We start from the raw sequence: 19,428 nt of genomic DNA on the forward strand, positions 1-19,428 counted from the left end.
CTGCGTTGGATTGTGAGGCAAAAGCTGCTTTGCTGCTGCACTGCGTTGGATTATGAGGCAAAGGCTGCTTTGCTGCTCCCCTACATTGGATTATGAGGCACTGCGTTGGATTGTGAGGCAAAGGCTGCTTTGTTCCTACACTGCATTGGATTATGAGGCAATGGTTGCCTTTTCTGCGGCACTTTATTGGATTGTGAGGCAAAGGCTGCTTTGCTGCTGGACTGTGTTGGATTCTGAGGCAAAGGCTGCTTTGCTGCTGCACTGCATTGGATTATGAGGCAATGGTTGGCTTTTCTGCTGCACTGCGTTGGATTGTGAGGCAAAAGCTGCTTTGCTGCTGCACTGCGTTGGATTATGAGGCAAAGGCTGCTTTGCTGCTCCCCTACATTGGATTATGAGGCAAAGGCTGCTTTGCTGCTGCGCTGTGTTGGATTGTGAGGCAAAGTCTGCTTTGCTGCTGCACTGTGTTGGATTATGAGGCAAAGGTTGCTTTGCTGCTGCACTGCGTTGGATTGTGAGGCAAAGGCTGCTTTGCTGCTGCACTGCATTGGATTGTGACTAAATGGTTGCCCTTTCTGCTGCCCTGCATTGGATTATGAGGCAAAGGTTGCTTTGCTGCTGCACAGCGTTGGATTGTGAGGCAATGGTTGGCTTTTTTGCTGCACTGCATTGGATTGTGAGGCAAAGACTGCTTTGCTACTGCGTTGGATTATGAGGCAATGGTTGGCTTTTCTGCTGCACTGCATTGTATTATGAGGCAAAGGCTGCTTTGCTGCTGCCCTGCTTTGGATTATGAGGCAAAGGCTGCTTTTCTGCTGTACTGTGTTGGATTGTGAGGCAACGGCTGCTTTTCTGCTGCACTGTTTTGGATTGTGAGGCAAATGCTGCTTTGCTTCTGCACTGCGTTGGATTCTGAGGCAAAGGCTGCTTTGCTGCTGCCCTGTGTTGGATTCTGAGGCAAAGGCTGCTTTGCTGCTGCACTGCATTGTATTATGAGGCAAAGGCTGCTTTGCTACTGCACTGCACTGCATTGGATTATGAGGCAATGGTTGGCTTTTCTGCTGCACTGCATTGTATTATGAGGCAAAGACTGTTTTGCTACTGCGTTGGATTATGAGGCAAAGGCTGCTTTGCTGCTGCACTGCATTGGATTGTGAGGCAAAGACTGCTTTTCTGCTGTACTGCGTTGGATTGTGAGGCGAAGACTGCTTTTCTGCTGCACTGCGTTGGATTGTGAGGCAAAGGCTGCTTTGCTGCTGCACTGCTTTGGATTCTGAAGCAAAGGCTGGTCTGCTGTTCACTGCATTGGATTCTGAGGCAAAGGCTGGTCTGCTGCGCACTGCATTGGATTCTGAAGCAAAGGCTGGTCTGCTGCTCACTGCATTGGATTCTGAGGCAAAGGCTGGTCTGCTGCTCACTGCATTGGATTCTGAAGCAAAGGCTGGTCTGCTGCTCACTGCATTGGATTCTGAGGCAAAGGCTGGTCTGCTGCGCATTGGATTCTGAAGCAAAGGCTGGTCTGCTGCTCACTGCATTGGATTCTGAGGCAAAGGCTGGTCTGCTGCTCACTGCATTGGATTCTGAGGCAAAGGCTGGTCTGCTGCGCATTGGATTCTGAAGCAAAGGCTGGTCTGCTGCTCACTGCATTGGATTCTGAAGCAAAGGCTGGTCTGCTGCTCACTGCATTGGATTCTGAGGCAAAGGCTGGTCTGCTGCTCACTGCATTGGATTCTGAGGCAAAGGCTGGTCTGCTGCGCATTGGATTCTGAAGCAAAGGCTGGTCTGCTGCTCACTGCATTGGATTCTGAAGCAAAGGCTGGTCTGCTGCTCACTGCATTGGATTCTGAGGCAAAGGCTGGTCTGCTGCTCACTGCATTGGATTCTGAGGCAAAGGCTGGTCTGCTGCGCATTGGATTCTGAAGCAAAGGCTGGTCTGCTGCTCACTGCATTGGATTCTGAAGCAAAGGCTGGTCTGCTGCTCACTGCATTGGATTCTGAGGCAAAGGCTGGTCTGCTGCTCACTGCATTGGATTCTGAGGCAAAGGCTGGTCTGCTGCGTATTGGATTCTGAAGCAAAGGCTGGTCTGCTGCTCACTGCATTGGATTCTGAAGCAAAGGCTGGTCTGCTGCTCACTGCATTGGATTCTGAGGCAAAGGCTGGTCTGCTGCTCACTGCATTGGATTCTGAAGCAAAGGCTGGTCTGCTGCTCACTGCATTGGATTCTGAGGCAAAGGCTGGTCTGCTGCTCACTGCATTGGATTCTGAAGCAAAGGCTGGTCTGCTGCTCACTGCATTGGATTCTGAAGCAAAGGCTGGTCTGCTGCTCACTGCATTGGATTCTGAGGCAAAGGCTGGTCTGCTGCTCACTGCTTTGGATTCTGAAGCAAAGGCTGGTCTGCTGCTCACTGCATTGGATTCGGAAGCAAAGGCTGGTCTGCTGCTCACTGCATTGGATTCTGAGGCAAAGGCTGGTCTGCTGCTCACTGCATTGGATTCTGAGGCAAAGGCTGGTCTGCTGCTTCACTGCATTGGATAATGAGGCAAAGGCTGCTTTGGCACTGTGTTGGCACCCAGAGGTCGGGGGTGCCTGAGCACTCACCCCCTCACAGGGGAAGCGGAGGACTAACTGGGCCTAAGGTGTGCTCGGAAAAAGGACCTTCCTAAGAACCCAAAAGGAAGGTTCGGTTCGAGGTCAGAGTCCAGGGGGTGAAGCGAGTGTGACACAGCTCAAGAAGTCCAATAGGCCAGTGTGGATAGAAAAGTAACTTCATTATTCAAAAATAATTCTTATAAAAATCATTGGGTTTAGACAATCCAGCCAACGCGTTTCATTCCCATATAGGGAACTTCCTCAGGGCTGTAAAGTTATAACATAGGCACATATAAATAACATATAAATCAAACGGCACAAGACTACAAAACATAACACAAATTGTACAAAAGAACACACACAAAGGTAAACGGTATTGATACAAACAAAACAGAAAAAGACACAAAGTTCTGAACAATTTGACTGCACAGTCCTAACAAAGAAAAAGAAAAAACACATCATATGTCAGAACAAAGCATGTAATTTATAACATTAATACCAAATTGAGTCAACTATTTGTACACCATGCTAACAGTGTTGACCTAATATCCAGCATAGGAATTCATTGGATGCTAGAATAATAAAAATCATGTGGAAGAGAAAAGAAAAGAAACAGAGAGGGGACAAGGAAAAAGAAACAGAGAGAGGACAAGGAAAAAGAAACAGAGAGAGGACAAGGAAAACGAAACAGAGAAGGGACAAGGAAAACCAAGAGTTAGAGAATTGATACTGTAGAATGATGAATAAAAAAATGTGTGCAAGGTTTAGTTAGACGGCATCTTTGAATAAAACACAAACTATGTATAATATAATATGAGGCACCAAATCAACCTTCTTACCAAACAAAGTATCATGTGTAAGAGTTTTCGTTTCTTATTCCTTGTCCCCTCTCTGTTTAGTTTTCCTTGTTCCTTGCGCACCCCCATTTGTCACATGATTCTTTGATCTGGAGTACAGTTACGCCACTCGACGGCTGGCGTAGGGGTAGTCTGCACAGCGATCGCACATATAGGAACTGGCACGAGGTGCGGAATAGGAGGTCCGCCGTTGTTGCTTTGGGATTCTTTAGAAACTCCCTTCAACTTAAGGCTTTTCCTAACAGCTCCTTCCGCACCTTTAAATGCCTATCACTTGAGCTTCAATTGCACCACCGCTCACCCCTCTGATTCCATGCCATTTACCACCCGCCTGGTAGCGGCCCTTCGTTTATGGAGGAACTCAGTGACCTCATTAGCGACCAATACTCGCAAAGTGACAATCAGATCTTCGTGGGTGACTTCAATCTCCACTGGGGCTTGCTGGAAGACTCTTCTGCGAATATGCTGGCCAACTTCCTCTCCGCAAACGATCTTATCCAACACTGCACAGATACAACACACTGTAAGGGCTCAATCCTGGACCTTGTTATTTCTAAAGCAGGCATGCTTACTATCGCTACCCCTATTCATGTAGACTGGTCTGACCACCTCCTCATCCCATTCTCTCTTCACCTGTCACACTCTATAACTCTCGGCCAACCTAAGAGGGCTACCTCCTGGTTCCGTAACACTAAAAATATTGACCTCGGTACCCTCTGTGATTCTGCTTTGCTATCACTCCCAAGGCTAGACCCAAACCTGGATGTTAACGAACTCACCTCCCAATGCCTCTCAGTCCTAGCAGTCGAAATCAATAACGTCGCTCCTCTTCAAAGCAAAAGGAAAAGGCCCACTCCCTCAGCACCTTGGTTCAACAAATCCCTTTATGAAGAAAGGAAGTACCTAAGAATCCTGGAGAAACAATGGAGGCAAGCGCCCTCCACCAATAATTTGGCCACGCTTCGTTCAGCAAGATCCAAGTAGCACAAGCACATCTTCCTTGAAAAAGCATCGCACTTCAGAACCCTCCTCGACTCAGCCAAAAATAGACCCAAAAAACGATTCGATCTCATCAATAACCCAAACTGCTCTCCCCCAACCTCCAAGTTGGAGGATTCTACAAAGAAAGCAGCGGAATTCGCTATATTCTTTGATGAAAAAGTGAAATCACTGGTGGATCAGGTCATTCATCCTACCCCTCCAGAGGAGCACAATTCCTTAGCCATTTGGCAGAACTTTGACCCCATCTCTGAAGATGCCCTCCTCGAATGCATCCTCGAAACAAAGCCCTCCAACCATTCTCTTGACCCCATCCCTAGTGCCATTGCCATTGACTTCTATACCCATTCTCTTTCCTATTGGACCATTCTGGTCAACCTCTCCCTCTGTCAAGGCTCCTTTCCTGTTTCCTTCAAAACTGGGCAGGTCACCCCTCTGCTTAAAAAACCCACAGCTGATGCGAACGACCTCAACAACTTCCGCCCCATCACTAACCTACCTTTTCTTGCGAATATCACAGAAAGATGTGTAGCGAAACAAATCTCTCTGTAGAACTGGCTTTTTGGAGACCCCCCCCACTAGGAGAGTCAAAGCCAGTGTTGCAGGGGACACCTTAAAATCTACGGGTTCTTCTTGCTTAAATCATACATTACCAAAGAGTCCAGGACAACCAGCCGTGGAGGGAAGTAAGTTATTTATTAGCTCGACTAAGGACAGAGGTCCCAGAATGGTACAAAGACAATTCTACGGAGACTGCTGTTTTACTCCACAGCTTACACATATTTATAGCGCTAGCCACGCCCATTTGTACAATACACAGTTCCACATTTTGATAAGTTCCTCATTCTGACAAGTTCTTCGTCAGTCTTGTGGTGCAATCGTGGTCAGGGGACATCTGTTCTCTGATTGCACAATGTCCACAGCCCCGTGCTTCCTTGCCCAACTGGTGTGGTCTTGGGGCACAGCCTCGTGCTTCCTCTATCAGTTGGTGTGGTCACAGTGCACAGCCTCGTGCTTCCTCTATCAGTTGGTGTGGTCACAGTGCAGCTGGTCGTGACAGGTTGAGTTACCAACAATGGACAGGATGTGGCTGAGTCTCTGGCACAACTGGGGGGTGAGGCACACAGGCAGCTTCTCGGAATCAGCTCGACCACAAGGAGCAGGGAGGGTTGGGCAAGTTTCAACAGGGACGTGGAAAGCAATTCTTCATCAGGTTGCCGAGAGCATGGCAACACAAAATGGAGTCATGTGGCTCATTTTAAAATACAGTTCAACAGTCCCTCCTTTTGCCATGCAGAGGCAACAATCAGTCGTCATCCAGGTCAATGTCCATCATCACCTGGACCTCTTTCTCGATCATCATCATGGCATTGTGATGGTGTGAATTTACTTGTTTGTGTGCCAAAGAGGTGGCACAGAGCCCACACAGCACGGGCACGCATTGAACACAGAGGCAGCAAGAGAACAATGCGGCTGCAAGGATTGCAATGCTGTAAAGTCATGAGGCGGTCCGCTTGAAGTTCAGCCGTGATGTTACTGAGGGCACCGGCAGTTGCGTTGATGGTGGCTTCTACCACCCTGGTGAGATGTCGGAGATTGCGACTATTGACCATAGGGCCCCAAAAGGGGAGGAACCCTTTAGCAAAGTCACCAAATTCTTGGCCAGCTGTGTCTTCAGTGTCAACCACACCTCTCTTCTGGATGTGGTGTTTTGCATCGCTGTGTAGGTGGGGGGAAGCAACCAAGCAATGTAACAGGTGCCTGCCCAAGACTTGGGTAGCCAGGTGTAGGCCTTGTTCCCACACACAAAGTACGTGTTCAGTGAGGACACCAGAGCTGGGAGAGTCGAACCATTGAGCTGGATTGTGTAGGCACAGTCACTTTCTCCCACCCATACTGTTCCACTGCTCTTCATGCAGTATTTCCCGGGATGTGGGTAGACAGGGAGATCTCTGATAGGTGGCAGTCTTTTCTTTCCCCCACCATTGTAGTTGTTCGATGGATAGAAAGACCCATGATTGTCCTCATATTCATTCTTTTCTGCTGAATCTTTATTCATGCTTGGCCACTCCGCAGCCATGATGTGGCGGAATGCTTGTCTGCTACTGATCTTTCCCAGGGATCGCGTGGATGTGTCACCTGAATAGAATGCATCAAAGAACACAGTGTACCAGCCGTAGGCCGAGCCAGCTCGAGAAAAAGGAGCAGGAATCAGGGACATCCCAGTGCTTGCAGTATGGGGCAGCAACCCACATAGCCAACAGTTTGTCGTGTTCACCACAAGCTGGTGCTGGTGTAGCATTTGAATGAAAGTGTTGTTAAAGAAACCTGTCCTTCTGTTTCTCTCATGGGTGGGTAATGACACATGTTGATGAGGCGATTCTATAGTGGTAGGAGGCTCAGATGCTGCAAGGGTAGCGTGTATTACCCATCCGAGGCAGGCCAGTCCCAGTGAAATAGTCATTAATACGATTAGACAGATCGAGTACCGGCCACGTATTGTCTTCATGTACTCTTGTTTCTTTATTTCTTTGCTCTTCAAGCTTTCAGTGTTCATTTTGTTCATCGTCTGCTTCACTTGGTCTTCCCTAGTTGCTGCCTGTGATTGGAGGTTAGTGATTCCGGCGGCCCTATTGGCACGTTCCAGTCTGCTGTACCGGCTCTGGCCAAAAGCGTCGGTGTATCACAGCCCTGCAGCGGTTTGTCGGACCATGTCAAGCAGAGGGCAGAGACCCTTGTCTCTTCAGTCCTTTTTTCTGGGTCGGAGGTTGTACCGAGTGGACCTGGGCGTTGTCTGATCAGGAAACAAAGGCTCTGGCTGTTGAGTGTCCCACAACCTCAGTTGCGGAGGAACGGCAGATTGCAGGATGTCGTCGTCCTCTCGTTCAGATGAAGCCCAGGCAATGTTGGCGTCACCGAAGGGTACAAAGCGTGGGACTCTTTCACATTCGTCGTCACCCAGGCCTTCCTTGACCCACCCGTCGTATGGTAGTGGTAGGGGCACCTTCTTGCAATGCACTCCGTGGACAGTTTTTTCTTCCTGCCACCTTCACTGCAGACCTGGTAGCCAGCAACACTTGCTGGGGCGGCTTCTACCTCGGCTCCAAGTTCTTTGTTCTCTGGAAGTTCTGGATGCAGACCCAGTCACCGGGCTGGATGGTGTGACCAGGGTCCTCTGGTTTGGGTGGCAGGATATCTTGTACCTGACGATGAATGAGACGTAGGTTAGTGGTCAATTCATGTAAATAATCAATCAACAATGGGTATTCACTGGCAGCAGTAGGAGATGATACCAATGAAAGCACGGACCTCCTTCTGCATCTTTGGTGGGGGCATTTTACTGATTGTTTGTATTCGTTCAGGGGTGAGGCGGCGTCCCTCCTTCGACAGGAGATGACCTAAGTAGGTCACCTCATGTCAACAATATTGGAGTTTGGATAAAGAAACTGTGATTGAACTGGGCCAGATGTAGGAGCAATTTCATTGTAGCTTCTTTACACAACGTCTCGGTGTCTGCTGCTATAAGCAAATCATCAACGTACTGGAGTAGTGCTGTACCTTGGGGTAGGGTCAGGGAATCAAGTTGGCCCTTGAGGGCCTGACTATAAATTGAAGTGCTCTCTGTATATCCTTGTGGAGCTCTGCAGAACCAGAAACTCCGTCCTGCCAATGAGAAACCAAAAAGGGCCCTACTCTGTTCATCAACGGGTATACTAAAGAAGGTATTTTTTAAGTCAATGACAGTGAAAAAACATGCAGACGGGTGAACCATAGTCAGTAGGGTGGTGATATCTGGGACCACAGGAAACTGGGGAACTACTATTTTGTTTATCTCGCGCAAATCAATGACAAAATGATAAAGAGGGGGCTTGGAAGGATCGGTGCGTTTTAGGACAGGCAAAATTGGGCTATTGCACACATTTCCTCTTGTCTCTTCAACTACACCCTTGTTAACAAGTTCAGAAATGATCTGGAATAATGCCCTTTCCCCTTCTTTGGGTATTTTGTATTAGGGAAGTCGGGGAGGGCGAGCATTTTCCTGCAGGGTAACAGAAAAGGGGGGTATGGACAAAAGGCCGACATCAGTATCACCTTGGGCCCAAAGATCAGGAGAGACTTTCTGAAGTTCCTGGGGAATTGGATCTGAGGAGGCTAAATATACTGGGTGTGTGGTGGGGGACCCATAGTGATGTAAACCGCATCAGGAGAACAGTATATTGTTTCATGTAATCTTTTTAATAGATCTAAACCCAACAAATTTTCCCCACATGTAGAAGTCAAAACCAAAGGGGAATCAACTGTGTAGGGTCCTATCGTTAGTTCCAGTGGTTGTGAAATGGGGCTAGATACTGGGGTGCCAGAAAACCCTACAGAAATGTTATTCGCGCCAGACAAGGGGGCCCCAAGGACTTTGGACCTAGCAATAGAACTTTTGGTTGCACCAGTGTCGACCAAGAATTTTTCCATAGAGCCCAGTGTTGTAACATGAACATACGGTCCCTTCTGGTCAACAGGAATAGGCACGGGTTCCTTCTCTTGTCCTTGGCAATCCTAGTGGGACAAATACCCAGTCCCTTCTTCAGGCTCATAATCCTCAGTAAAGTAATTGCGGTCCTCATAATTAGCGGTATCAAATCTATTCTCTTGCATAAGGGAGCGCCTGTCCTGTAACTGTGTTCTAGGTCCGCCTCGGCCTCGTCCTCTCTGGGGACGTTGTCCTGTGAAGTGGTCAGCGGGGGCAGAGTTGTTTTGGGCCAACAAGGGACACTCGTCGCGCCAATGACCCTCTTGGTGACAATAAGCGCACTGTTTGGGTCCCAGCGGCGGGCGAGGAGTTACGGGGGCAGGTCTCTGAGCTATTCGTTGAAACTTAGGGGCACCTCTGTTTTGGGTCTGGGTCGGGTATGCTTGTTGGAGTAAGACCTTTATCTTTAAGTCTTTAGTCTTTTTATCCGTTCTATCTCGCTCTTCATTCTCCCTATTCTCATAGTACTGGGTCATTGTCAAAATACCAGACGGGTTGGAAATGGGCCATGCACTTTCTGACATTTTGAGCTTAGTCCCAAGTTCTGGCAACAGATTAGACACAAATTTATCCACAAACAGTCGCTGTCCCCCTTCTGTAGTCATGTCCTGTCCACTATAGTCGTTGAATGTGCTTTCGAATCGTGTGAAAAAGTCAGAGACACTTTCATCTTTCTTTTGTTTACAAGCAGCTAATCTGTCCCAATTAATACGGTGGGGTGTCAACATCTTTTTCATGGCAGTAAATATCTGGGCCGGAAGGGCCAAGATCATGGGATCGGGTTTCTCACCGCCAGTTCGAGCTCTGTCAGCTTCCTTAAATACCTTCCATGTATGGCCAAATTCTGTTTGATCATTATGGCGTATTGTTGGACCATACTTCAGTCGGTACTACTTGTCCCGTTAACATATCTATATCTGCTAAAGTCATTACGCCAGATTGGAGTGTCTGAGTCAATTCCTTAGAATAACCTGCTGGATTTTTACGCGGGTCAGGCAATTGATTTTTAAGTTGGAGGACGTCAGACCTTTTCCAAGGGACATGGACCCACATCTGCCTAAAACCTGCCGGTATTTCAGGGTTGCCATCTGCGCAAGCGACGCGGTCTCTCCAAACAGGCTGTACCTCCCTCATCGGAAACCCTTATTTTTTATTTATTTATTTATTTATTTTTTTAAATTTGTTTTTATTTTTAATAATAAGCAGCAGTACAACACAGCAGTCGAACACGCAGTTTTCCACAATATTGAGCAGTTCAGTAGCCACTGATAGTGACAAGTTTGTAGGTAACAATTCCACAACAGTGCATGTCATCAATACCCACCACCCCGCGCCTATACCTCTGGGCCTCCCCGCATCAGTCTGAGTCCGAGGCATCATCGTCAGAATCTGAGGGTGGGTCACAGATGCCACCTCTGAATTTATTCCACGCCCCCCACACTTTACTCCATTTACGAGGGCAGCCTCGTCCAATAAAGGCCGACCTCTCAGCAAACATGGCCTCGTCCATGTCTGCTCCCCATGCGGTTAGTCTCGGCAATTCCCCTGTTCCCCATTTTTGAGCTATGTTGCGTTTGGCTATCATAATCCCTAGCGTAGCCCAGCCCTGCGCCAGGCGCGAGAGGTCGTTAGGTTCCCATATATTCAACAGGCAGCGTCTAGGTTCTGGTATTAGTGAGACTCCCCCTGACTGCGACAGCGTCCGCATCACCTGTTTCCAGTACTCCTGGAGTACGGGGCATTCCCATATGGTATGGAGGAAGGTTCCCACCTCCCCGCAGCCGCGCAGGCAGAACATATGTGACACACTACCTATAATGTGTAGAGTGTGTCTGGTGTAGTATGAGCGGTGCAGAATGCGGAGCTGTACCAGTCGGAGCCTCGATGGTATACCCGCCTCACGCGGTGAAGCCAGCGCCTCCCGCCACTCCGGGTCATAAAATTCCCCCATATCCCGGGACCATTTCTCACGGAGAGGACCCACTGGGTCAGGTAGGTTGTTAATCAGTTTGCGGTATGTAAGCGATGTGGCCCTTTTGGGCATATAATCCGTTAATAACCGGTCCTCCAAGGGCGATGCCTCCGGTACCGCCGCGCCTGGTGTCAACCTCGCCAGTAAGGCGTGTTTGAATTGTGTGTATCGGAACCATTCGGAGGACGCCAGTTCGTATTGTTGCTGAAGGCGCTCAAATGTAATGATGCCACCCCTGTGCCACATGTCGCCAATTGTGGAGATCCCGATATTGTCCCAATTATCAAAGCCCCTGCTGTTTCTGAGCTTCCCGAGCTGTTTTGTGTCCCACAGAGGTGTGAGTTGGGTCAAGACCCCGCGCCACCCTAACTTGGCCTGCGCCGCGTGCCAAATGGCAACGGTCTGTCTAAGTGAGCCGATGAGCGCAGGAGCCAGTTTACCATCATACAGGGGTGACAGCACCCCTCGCTCCCCCAGTAGGTCCCTATCGGCTTTGAATGCCGGGTCTGTGCGCGGAACATGGAGCCACTGATTAATTACTTTTAGCTGCGCCGCCCAGTAATAGAGTTGAATGTCTGGAAGCGCTATCCCTCCATCATACCAGCCGCGAGTTAATTTGGACTGTGCTATACGCGGTGGTCTGCCACCCCACAGAAGGTTAGTCACCTGCGCTGCTACCGCGCGGAAGTATTCCGGCGGTATGCGACACGGTGTGTTTTCCAGTATATATACGAATCGAGGCAGGGCCATCATTTTAAACAGGGCAGCTTTCCCCAGCAACGTGAGCGGCAACGCACCCCAGTGACGCACATCGCATTTGAGCCGGTCAAGTGAGGGTTGCAGATTCAGTTTTAGGAAGTCCGCATGGTTTGCAGTGACGTGGATACCCAAATATTTCAACGATCCCAGCGCCGTCTGTAGTGGGCAGTTCGCGGGGAGCCGAGGGGAAGGGCCGTGCAGCACATACATTACCGATTTTGACCAGTTGATCGTATAGCCGGACGCTCTCCCGAAGATTTCGCAAATGTTAAGTAGAGCGAGGATTGAGCGCCTCGGGGAAGATAGATAGAGCAGCACATCATCCGCGTAGAGGGATATGCGGTCTTCCCAGTCATTTGTGCACTTAAGTCCCCGTATCAGGGGCTCCCAGCGGATCCAAGCCGCCAAGGGCTCCAGCGCTAGGGCGAAGAGCAGGGGCGATAGGGGGCACCCCTGACGAGTGCCACGCATCAGGGGAAAGTCTTCAGACATATGCCCGTTAACGGCAACATGGGCCAGTGGTTAAGTATAGAGAAGCCGGACCTATGCACAAAATTTGGGTCCAAAGCCCAAATGTGATAGTACTGCGAAGAGGAAGGGCCATTCGACCATGTCAAATGCCATTCGCGCATCCAACGAGAGCAGCACCGCTGGCTCCTGCAATTGCCCCACTCGGGCCAACACGCCGTGTAAGCGCCGCAAATTAAGGGCCGTGCTCCTGCCGGGCATAAAACCAGATTGGTCTGGGTGTATAATGTCTAGCAAATGCGGTGTTAGTCTGGACGCCAAAAGTTTCGCAAGGACCTACACCTCCGCATTCAGCAGCGATATAGGACGATAGGAGTGACACTCTGAAGCAGGCTTGCCAGGTTTCAGTATAGCCACTATGGTGGCTGTTCGCTGGTCCTGTGGGAGTTCGCGCACACGGAGACTATCTGTAAACATATTAAGCAAATGAGGGGCAACCGTCCCGGCTGTCCGCTTATAGAGTTCGACCGGAATGCCATTCGGTCCCACCGCCTTACCCGATTGCAGCGCAACGATTGCCATTTGTACCTCCTCTCCTGTGATGTCCGCCTCCAAGACACTCGCCGCCTCAGGGGTGAGCCGGGGCATCGCCAAATCCCGCACATATGTCCCCGCCTCCTCCTCTGTCATGGAGGAGGTGGAGGAGTAAACCAGCTGGAAATGACGCGCAAGAGCGCCCACTATCGCGTTGGGTTCCGTCAGCACCTGGCCCTCCTCAGATTTGAGTTGCGCTATCCACCTGGCTCCACCCTCCCGCCTGTCGAGCCACGCCAGGAGCTTCCCAGTCTTATCACCCAGGTCATCGATTTCGCAGTGACATCGACTGTACATTATGGAAGAGAAAGGTCTTTACAAGGTGTTGCACCCCTACGGGGGGCAAGATTGCTGCGGACTTACTAGGAGGCTTCTGGACGACGCAATGGCCAGACCACTGCTGGGTGCCTTGTGTGGGCTTGGTCCCTTGGTAATTAGTGGATAACTGCCCTACGGCTTCTTGGGTTAGAGTCCCTTCGAGGCACTTGTCAATAAGGTTTTGGTATGCAGTGTACTGATGATGATGTATGTCGAGATCTTGAGGAAACCAATAAAGTTTGTTGAAAATCAAAAAAAAAAAAAATCACCCAGGTCATATATCTTGTGCCGCGTGGCTATCAACTGTTGCTTCGTGTACTCTGTGAGGTGCGCCCTATACTTGGTCTGTGCGGTCTTCAGGTCCGAGGCCGACTCCGGAGAGGGGTCCCGAGCCTGTCGTGCCTCTGCCGAGTGCAGCTCTTGTTCGATCGACTCCAGCTCTGCCAGATGCGCTCGCTTGTGCGCTGCTATGGTAGTGAGCGCCTTATCTCGGAGGGCCGTTTTATATGCCTCCCACAAAATCGTCGGTGAGGCAACCGAGGGGGCATTTTCCACAAAGTAGAGGCTCGATGCCTTCGAAAGCGCCTTGTGGATCGCGGGGACCTGTAGATAACCGGGGCGTATTGAAGGGATACGACGACGTGCGAGGCGGTAACATTCGTACTTCAGAAGTAGCGGGGAGTGGTCGGAGATACCCCTGGGTCTGATCTCAACACTGTCTATATTGCGAAGACAATTAGCGGAGCCCAGGAAGTAGTCAATCCTAGTGAGACTGTTATGCACCCCCGAGTGATACGTGTAGTGCTTTGTTGTTGGGTGATGCAGCCGCCACAAGTCCGACAGCCCCAGGGCTTCAACAAAACTTCCGAAACGGGACATTCCCGCCCCACCTGTTCGCTGAGGGTGTCTATCAAGTGCTTCATCTACAACTGCATTAAAATCGCCGCCGAGGAGCAGTTCCCCTTCTGGTAGGTCAAGGAGAAACTCACTAAGTGCCGGCAGCGCAGTGGCATGCATTGCGGGAGGAATATAAACAGAGACTATGTTAAGGGGGCGTCCCTCCCACTGGGTGGCTATCGCCGCGAACCTCCCCGATCTGTCCGTTTTATGTTTGTGTATAACTAATGGGTACTGCTTCCGTACCAGAATGCCCACCCCCCTAGACCCGGAGGTAAATTCTGAATGCGCCACCATTTCGTAGCCCCATCGGTCCATTGCCTTACTAGTTGTGTTAGTCAGATGGGTTTCCTGTAGTAGGACAATCGCTGGAGCACATCTCTTGAGACTATGCAGGACTAGGCCACGGTTAATTTTGTCCCCCAAGCCACGCACGTTCCACGTGAGTAGGGAGAGTGGCGGTATCGGAGTGGAGGAACTCGTCGCAGGCTCCCCCTCACAAGCAGCAGACATTAGAGCGCGTGAGAACGAGGGTAATTAACAGCGCGTAGGGATCGACGCGCAGCATGTGTTCTGTAGTGGCTGTGTGCACTGCATTGTATACATTACTTTCAATTTGAACCGTAAATACTGAAAAAACCTGAAGAAATACCCCCTTTCCCCCCAACCCCCTCCCTGCCTCCCTGCCATGCGGACTCCAAACTGCCCGCCACCCCAACTCAGCAGAGTGCTCAGAACCCATACCCCAATACCTAACTTCTGTGCAAGGAGCGGGAGGTCCGAGAAAGACCAGAAACATCCCCATTTCGAGCGTCCAAATGTTCCGAGCTACATTAGGAGTGCGCAGACACCTCACCACCCAGGAGCCGTCCCCCTTACCCTCCACCGTCCAATAAAGAGTCAAAGTTTATCGCTTCTGGATTAAGCCTCGCGTTGCAGCCGGGCCGCAGCTTCCACAGCACCATCTCGGCCAGTGGGTTCCTCCGTCTCTCCAGTAGGCCGCTTTTGCCTGTCTGAACGTCCTGAATGTTTCACCTGCTGCCATCCCTCAAGCCAATCATGCGCTTCCTCAGGCGATTCGAAAAACCACGTCTTCCCATCCGCTACCACCCGCAGCCTGGCTGGAAATAACATGGAATAGGAAAGTTCACGGGCCCTCAGTCTCTATTTTACTTCCAAGAAACTTCTCCAGCGCGCCGACACAGCCGCCGTGTAGTCCGGAAAGAAGGACACTTGCGAATTCTGTATACGCAAGGGTGAAGCCACGCGGGCCGTCTGGAGAATGGCATCTTGATCGCGAAAGTTAAAAATACGGGCCAGGACCAGCCGGGGGGGAGCTCCGATCTTAGGCCTACCCCCGGGCACCCTGTGCGCCCGCTCCACCGAAAAGAAGGCAGAAAGTCCCCTGGGTTGCAGTTCAGTTTTTATGAGGTTCTCCACGTAGAGATCCATGGCTGGGCTCCCCTCGCTCTCCGGAATGCCTGTGATGCGTACGTTGTTGCGACGGGAGCGCCCTTCCTGGTCATCAAGCCTCTCGAGCATGCGCTTGTTTTCGGCCTCTAGATGCGACACTTTTGAAAGCAGAAAGCTAGAGTCTTTCGCCAGAGTAGCAGTCACCTGTTCAACCTCCGTGACTCTGGTGGACATTTTCTGGAAGTCAGCGCGGAGGAGCGTCACGTCCATGGAAATAGACCCCACCGTCGTTTGCACTTTAGTAAGGGCGGCCATGATATCCTCTGTCACTTTAGGCGGGCCAGCTGCAGCGGGGGCCCTCTCTGTGCGATCGGCGCGTTCCGTCAACGGGGGAGAGTCTTTAGTATATGCGTACTTGTCCAATTTCCCTTGCTGATGCGCCCTACTCCCTTTACCGCTCATGACGGAGCCGGGGACCAGGCTATATAGATGGTTGTTAGCGCTATGGCACAAGGGACAGAGCGCAGGGCCCCAGGACCAGTCGCCCTTGATCTCCACGCTGTGCTCGAGGCGGCGCCGCCACTCCTCAGGCTCCGGCACTGCGTGGGGGCAGAGCCCACGGGGGACGGCACACCAGTGAGCCACTCACCACCACTCTGAGGCTCCTACAGCCGCATGCGCCCGTGTGTCCCACTCATCCGCGCCCCTCGCCATAAAGGGCGCGGTGCGTCGCCGTCCCGCAGATCACCGCCGCCGCACCTGGCTTGTGTAGGCGGTACACGTACTTTATATAATGGAGTTCGGGCGTCACAGACATCTATTCAGGCCCTCACATCAGCCCCCGGTCCATCCAGGCCACCAGCCCCGTCACTCCCGGCGTCTCAGATGCCGTGTAGCCGCAAATGCACAGCCGGAGCACCGCTCCGCCCCCACCTCGTCGATGCAGCAGTGCCACTGATATGCTGTCAGTCCGAGGCAGTCAGGCTCCGGGCACCACCCCCCGGGTCGTCTTCTGTGCAGTCCGTCTGGCTTCCGGGCTGAAGGCACTTCACCGCAGCGTTCCCGGGTCTCGTGCGCAGCACCCGGGTCGCGCCTCCCTAATCGAGGCTCCGGCTTCAGCCGAGGATATAGGCCCCAACTATCTGTTCTCAGGCCACGGGGAGACTCCGGAGCGGTATCGCTGGGTGTCGCTTCGCTCCAGTGTTACTGGCGTGGACTTTAGGCTCGCTTTTAAGCGCGGATCATTGAGCGGATGGCGGGGAGGACGGTCTCACTCCCGGAGCTCCTTCAGGCTGCGGCCATTACGCTCGGCAGCTAGCCACGCCCCTCCGGGAAACCCTTATTTAACGAAACACCAGATAAGGAGTGTCTGTAGGCTACTAACATGATTAGATCGCATAATAGTGCTGGGCCCCGAATATCCCCTTTTTCAACCTTATGGCGAAGGTCAGACAGACCTGGGGGTGGACCTGATTCTACAACATCCTCCCACATTTGGATCAGTATGTCACACATTTCACAAAAAAAGTAAATCTGTTGAATGCGTGTCCACTGATCCATTGTCATCCATATATCCTGAGCGGTGTACATAGTGTTATTTTCCATCCATACATGAGCTTGTTGACTCATAGTGAGTTGTTCCTGTGTACTACCTATCAGTCTGCGCAAGGTGCGTCGTCTGGGAGTGGATGGTCTATATGGAGTTACATAAGGGATATAATCACGGACCACTGACCATGCATTCGCTAATAGCCCTGCACTGGGGGAAGGCGTCGGATGACTGTCAACAAGAAATGGGTTGGTTACAACAGGAGTTAAAGGCACATTAGGTTGGACAGGTACGGGACTAGTGGAAGGTGCAACAAGGGGAAAGGAAGGGTGGACTTGCATTGGTGCGGTGGCCTGAACACTCAGGGCGTTGGGAACGAGTGGCTGAGGTATCGGATTGACCGAGGTATGGGCAGGGGCAACAACTGGAGCAGTAGCGGGGGTCAATTGGGCGGGATCAAGGGCCGGATACATGGCGGGAGTATAAGGGGGAGGGGTGTTCAACATGGAGGCCATGAGAGAGTCATCCTCCTTGTCCCGGGCCTTTCCCGGAACCTTTTTTTGTAACGTAACATCCATCTATCTGCATTCTATTTAATCTATCATGTATTACTATACCCTCTTGTATTCTCTGATTATCATGATTCTGGGCTTTCTGAATCACACTCATACGCATTATTTTAGCTTTGTTCTTTTTGAGTTTGATTTCTTTCTGTTTGGACTCCTTGCGCCAAACCCGAAAGGAATCAAGCATTGCAGGCCTAACGTTTCTAAATGATCTAATACAGGAGGCTCAAAACGACCATACATTGGCCATTGCAATTCAGTATTACCCTTTGTATACTTGTGAACATAATCGGGCCAACACCATGTTTAGCATAGACTTCATGATTAGGGGTCCCCAAAGGAGGAATCGGACAAGATTCCTCCAATGCAGAGTCCTGTGTACAATAACAACAACACCATTTCCGGAATTTACTAAGTCCAGGCATCTCTAGATGTGTATCCTGGATCCAAACGTCAAAGGGTACAATCGAATATTTACAGCCTATAACTGTGCTTACCCCTTGGCTTCGGCTTTTGCAATCAAATACCAAAAACAAAATACAATTCACCAAAGAAGTGGGCCACTCCCACTCTTACCTGACCGTTAATCTTCCGTCACACGGCAAGTGTCACAAAGGTCTCGATCTCCAAAGACTAGGAACCGGAACTGGGGCGTCAGTCGGGGCCGCAGTCAGGTAGCCCACTGGAGGGAGGAATCACGCAATCGGAGACCTCGGGCCCACAAAGACAATTTTCAGCCAATGTAGTGGCGCGCCTTCCTTGGAATTCGATCACGGACCCCTCACGACCACCAGGCTTGATGATGACCACCGAAGACGCCCCACGTTTGGGCGCCAGATTGTAGAACCGGCTTTTTGGAGACCCCCCCCACTAGGAGAGTCAAAGCCAGTGGTGCAGGGGACACCTTAAAATCTACGGGTTCTTCTTGCTCAAATCATACATTACCAAAGAGACCAGGACAACCAGCCGTGGAGGGAAGTAAGTTATTTATTAGCTCGAGCTAAGGACAGAGGTCCCAGAATGGTACAAAGACAATTCTACGGAGACTGCTGTTTTACTCCACAGCTTACACATATTTATAGCGCTAGCCACGCCCATTTGTACAATACACAGTTCCACATGTTGATAAGTTCCTCATTCTGACAAGTTCTTCGTCAGTCTTGTGGTGCAATCGTGGTCAGGGGACATCTGTTCTCTGATTGCACAATGTCCACAGCCCCGTGCTTCCTTGCCCAACTGGTGTGGTCATGGGGCACAGCCTCGTGCTTCCTCTATTAGTTGGTGTGGTCACAGTGCACAGCCTCGTCCTTCCTCTATCAGTTGGTGTGGTCACGGGGCACAGCCTCGTGCTTCCTCTATCAGTTGGTGTGGTCACAGGGCAGCTGGTCGTCACAGGTTGAGTTACCAACAATGGACAGGATGTGGCTGAGTCTCTGGCACAACTGGGGGGTGAGGCACACAGGCAGCTTCTCGGAATCGGCTCGACCACAAGGAGCAGGGAGGGTTGGGCAAGTTTCAACGGGGACGTGGAAAGCAATTCTTCATCAGGTTGCCGAGAGCATGGCAACACAAAATGGAGTCATGTGGGTTATTTAAAATACAGTTCAACATATCAAGGACAATGATCTTCTTGACAATTCCCAGTCCGGCTTCATTCAAAACTGCAGCACTGAAACAGCCCTGCTGCAAGTGATTGATGACGCGCTGCGGATACTCGATTTGGGAGAGTCTTGTCTTCTAATCCTCCTTGACCTTTCTGCAGCCTTTGACACTGTCAATCACAACACTCTCCTTAACACTCTTCAACAGAGAATGGGCATGGAGGGCACTGTGCTTAAATGGTTTGCGTCCTTCCTCTCTGATAGATCCCAAATGATCAAAATAGCGAACAGTCTTTCATCTCCTTTGGCGGTCGGTCAA

General features: G+C 50.8%; 1 protein-coding gene across 1 annotated transcript in view; it reads right to left on the bottom strand.

Moving 5' to 3' along the window:
- Positions 1-5,143: 5,143 nt before the first annotated feature.
- Positions 5,144-19,428, bottom strand: part of LOC146868939 (uncharacterized) — a 348,170-nt gene continuing 333,885 nt past the window's right edge. The window contains exon 2 of the mRNA XM_085614008.1: positions 5,144-7,650. Coding sequence (XP_085470134.1) covers positions 6,018-7,013 — 996 coding nt within the window. The 5' untranslated portion in view covers positions 7,014-7,650 and the 3' untranslated portion in view covers positions 5,144-6,017. The remainder of the gene's footprint in view (positions 7,651-19,428) is intronic.

The sequence above is a fragment of the Triturus cristatus genome, chromosome 1_2 (assembly GCF_964204655.1).
Source record: "Triturus cristatus chromosome 1_2, aTriCri1.1, whole genome shotgun sequence".
NCBI classification, from domain to species: domain Eukaryota; kingdom Metazoa; phylum Chordata; class Amphibia; order Caudata; family Salamandridae; genus Triturus; species Triturus cristatus.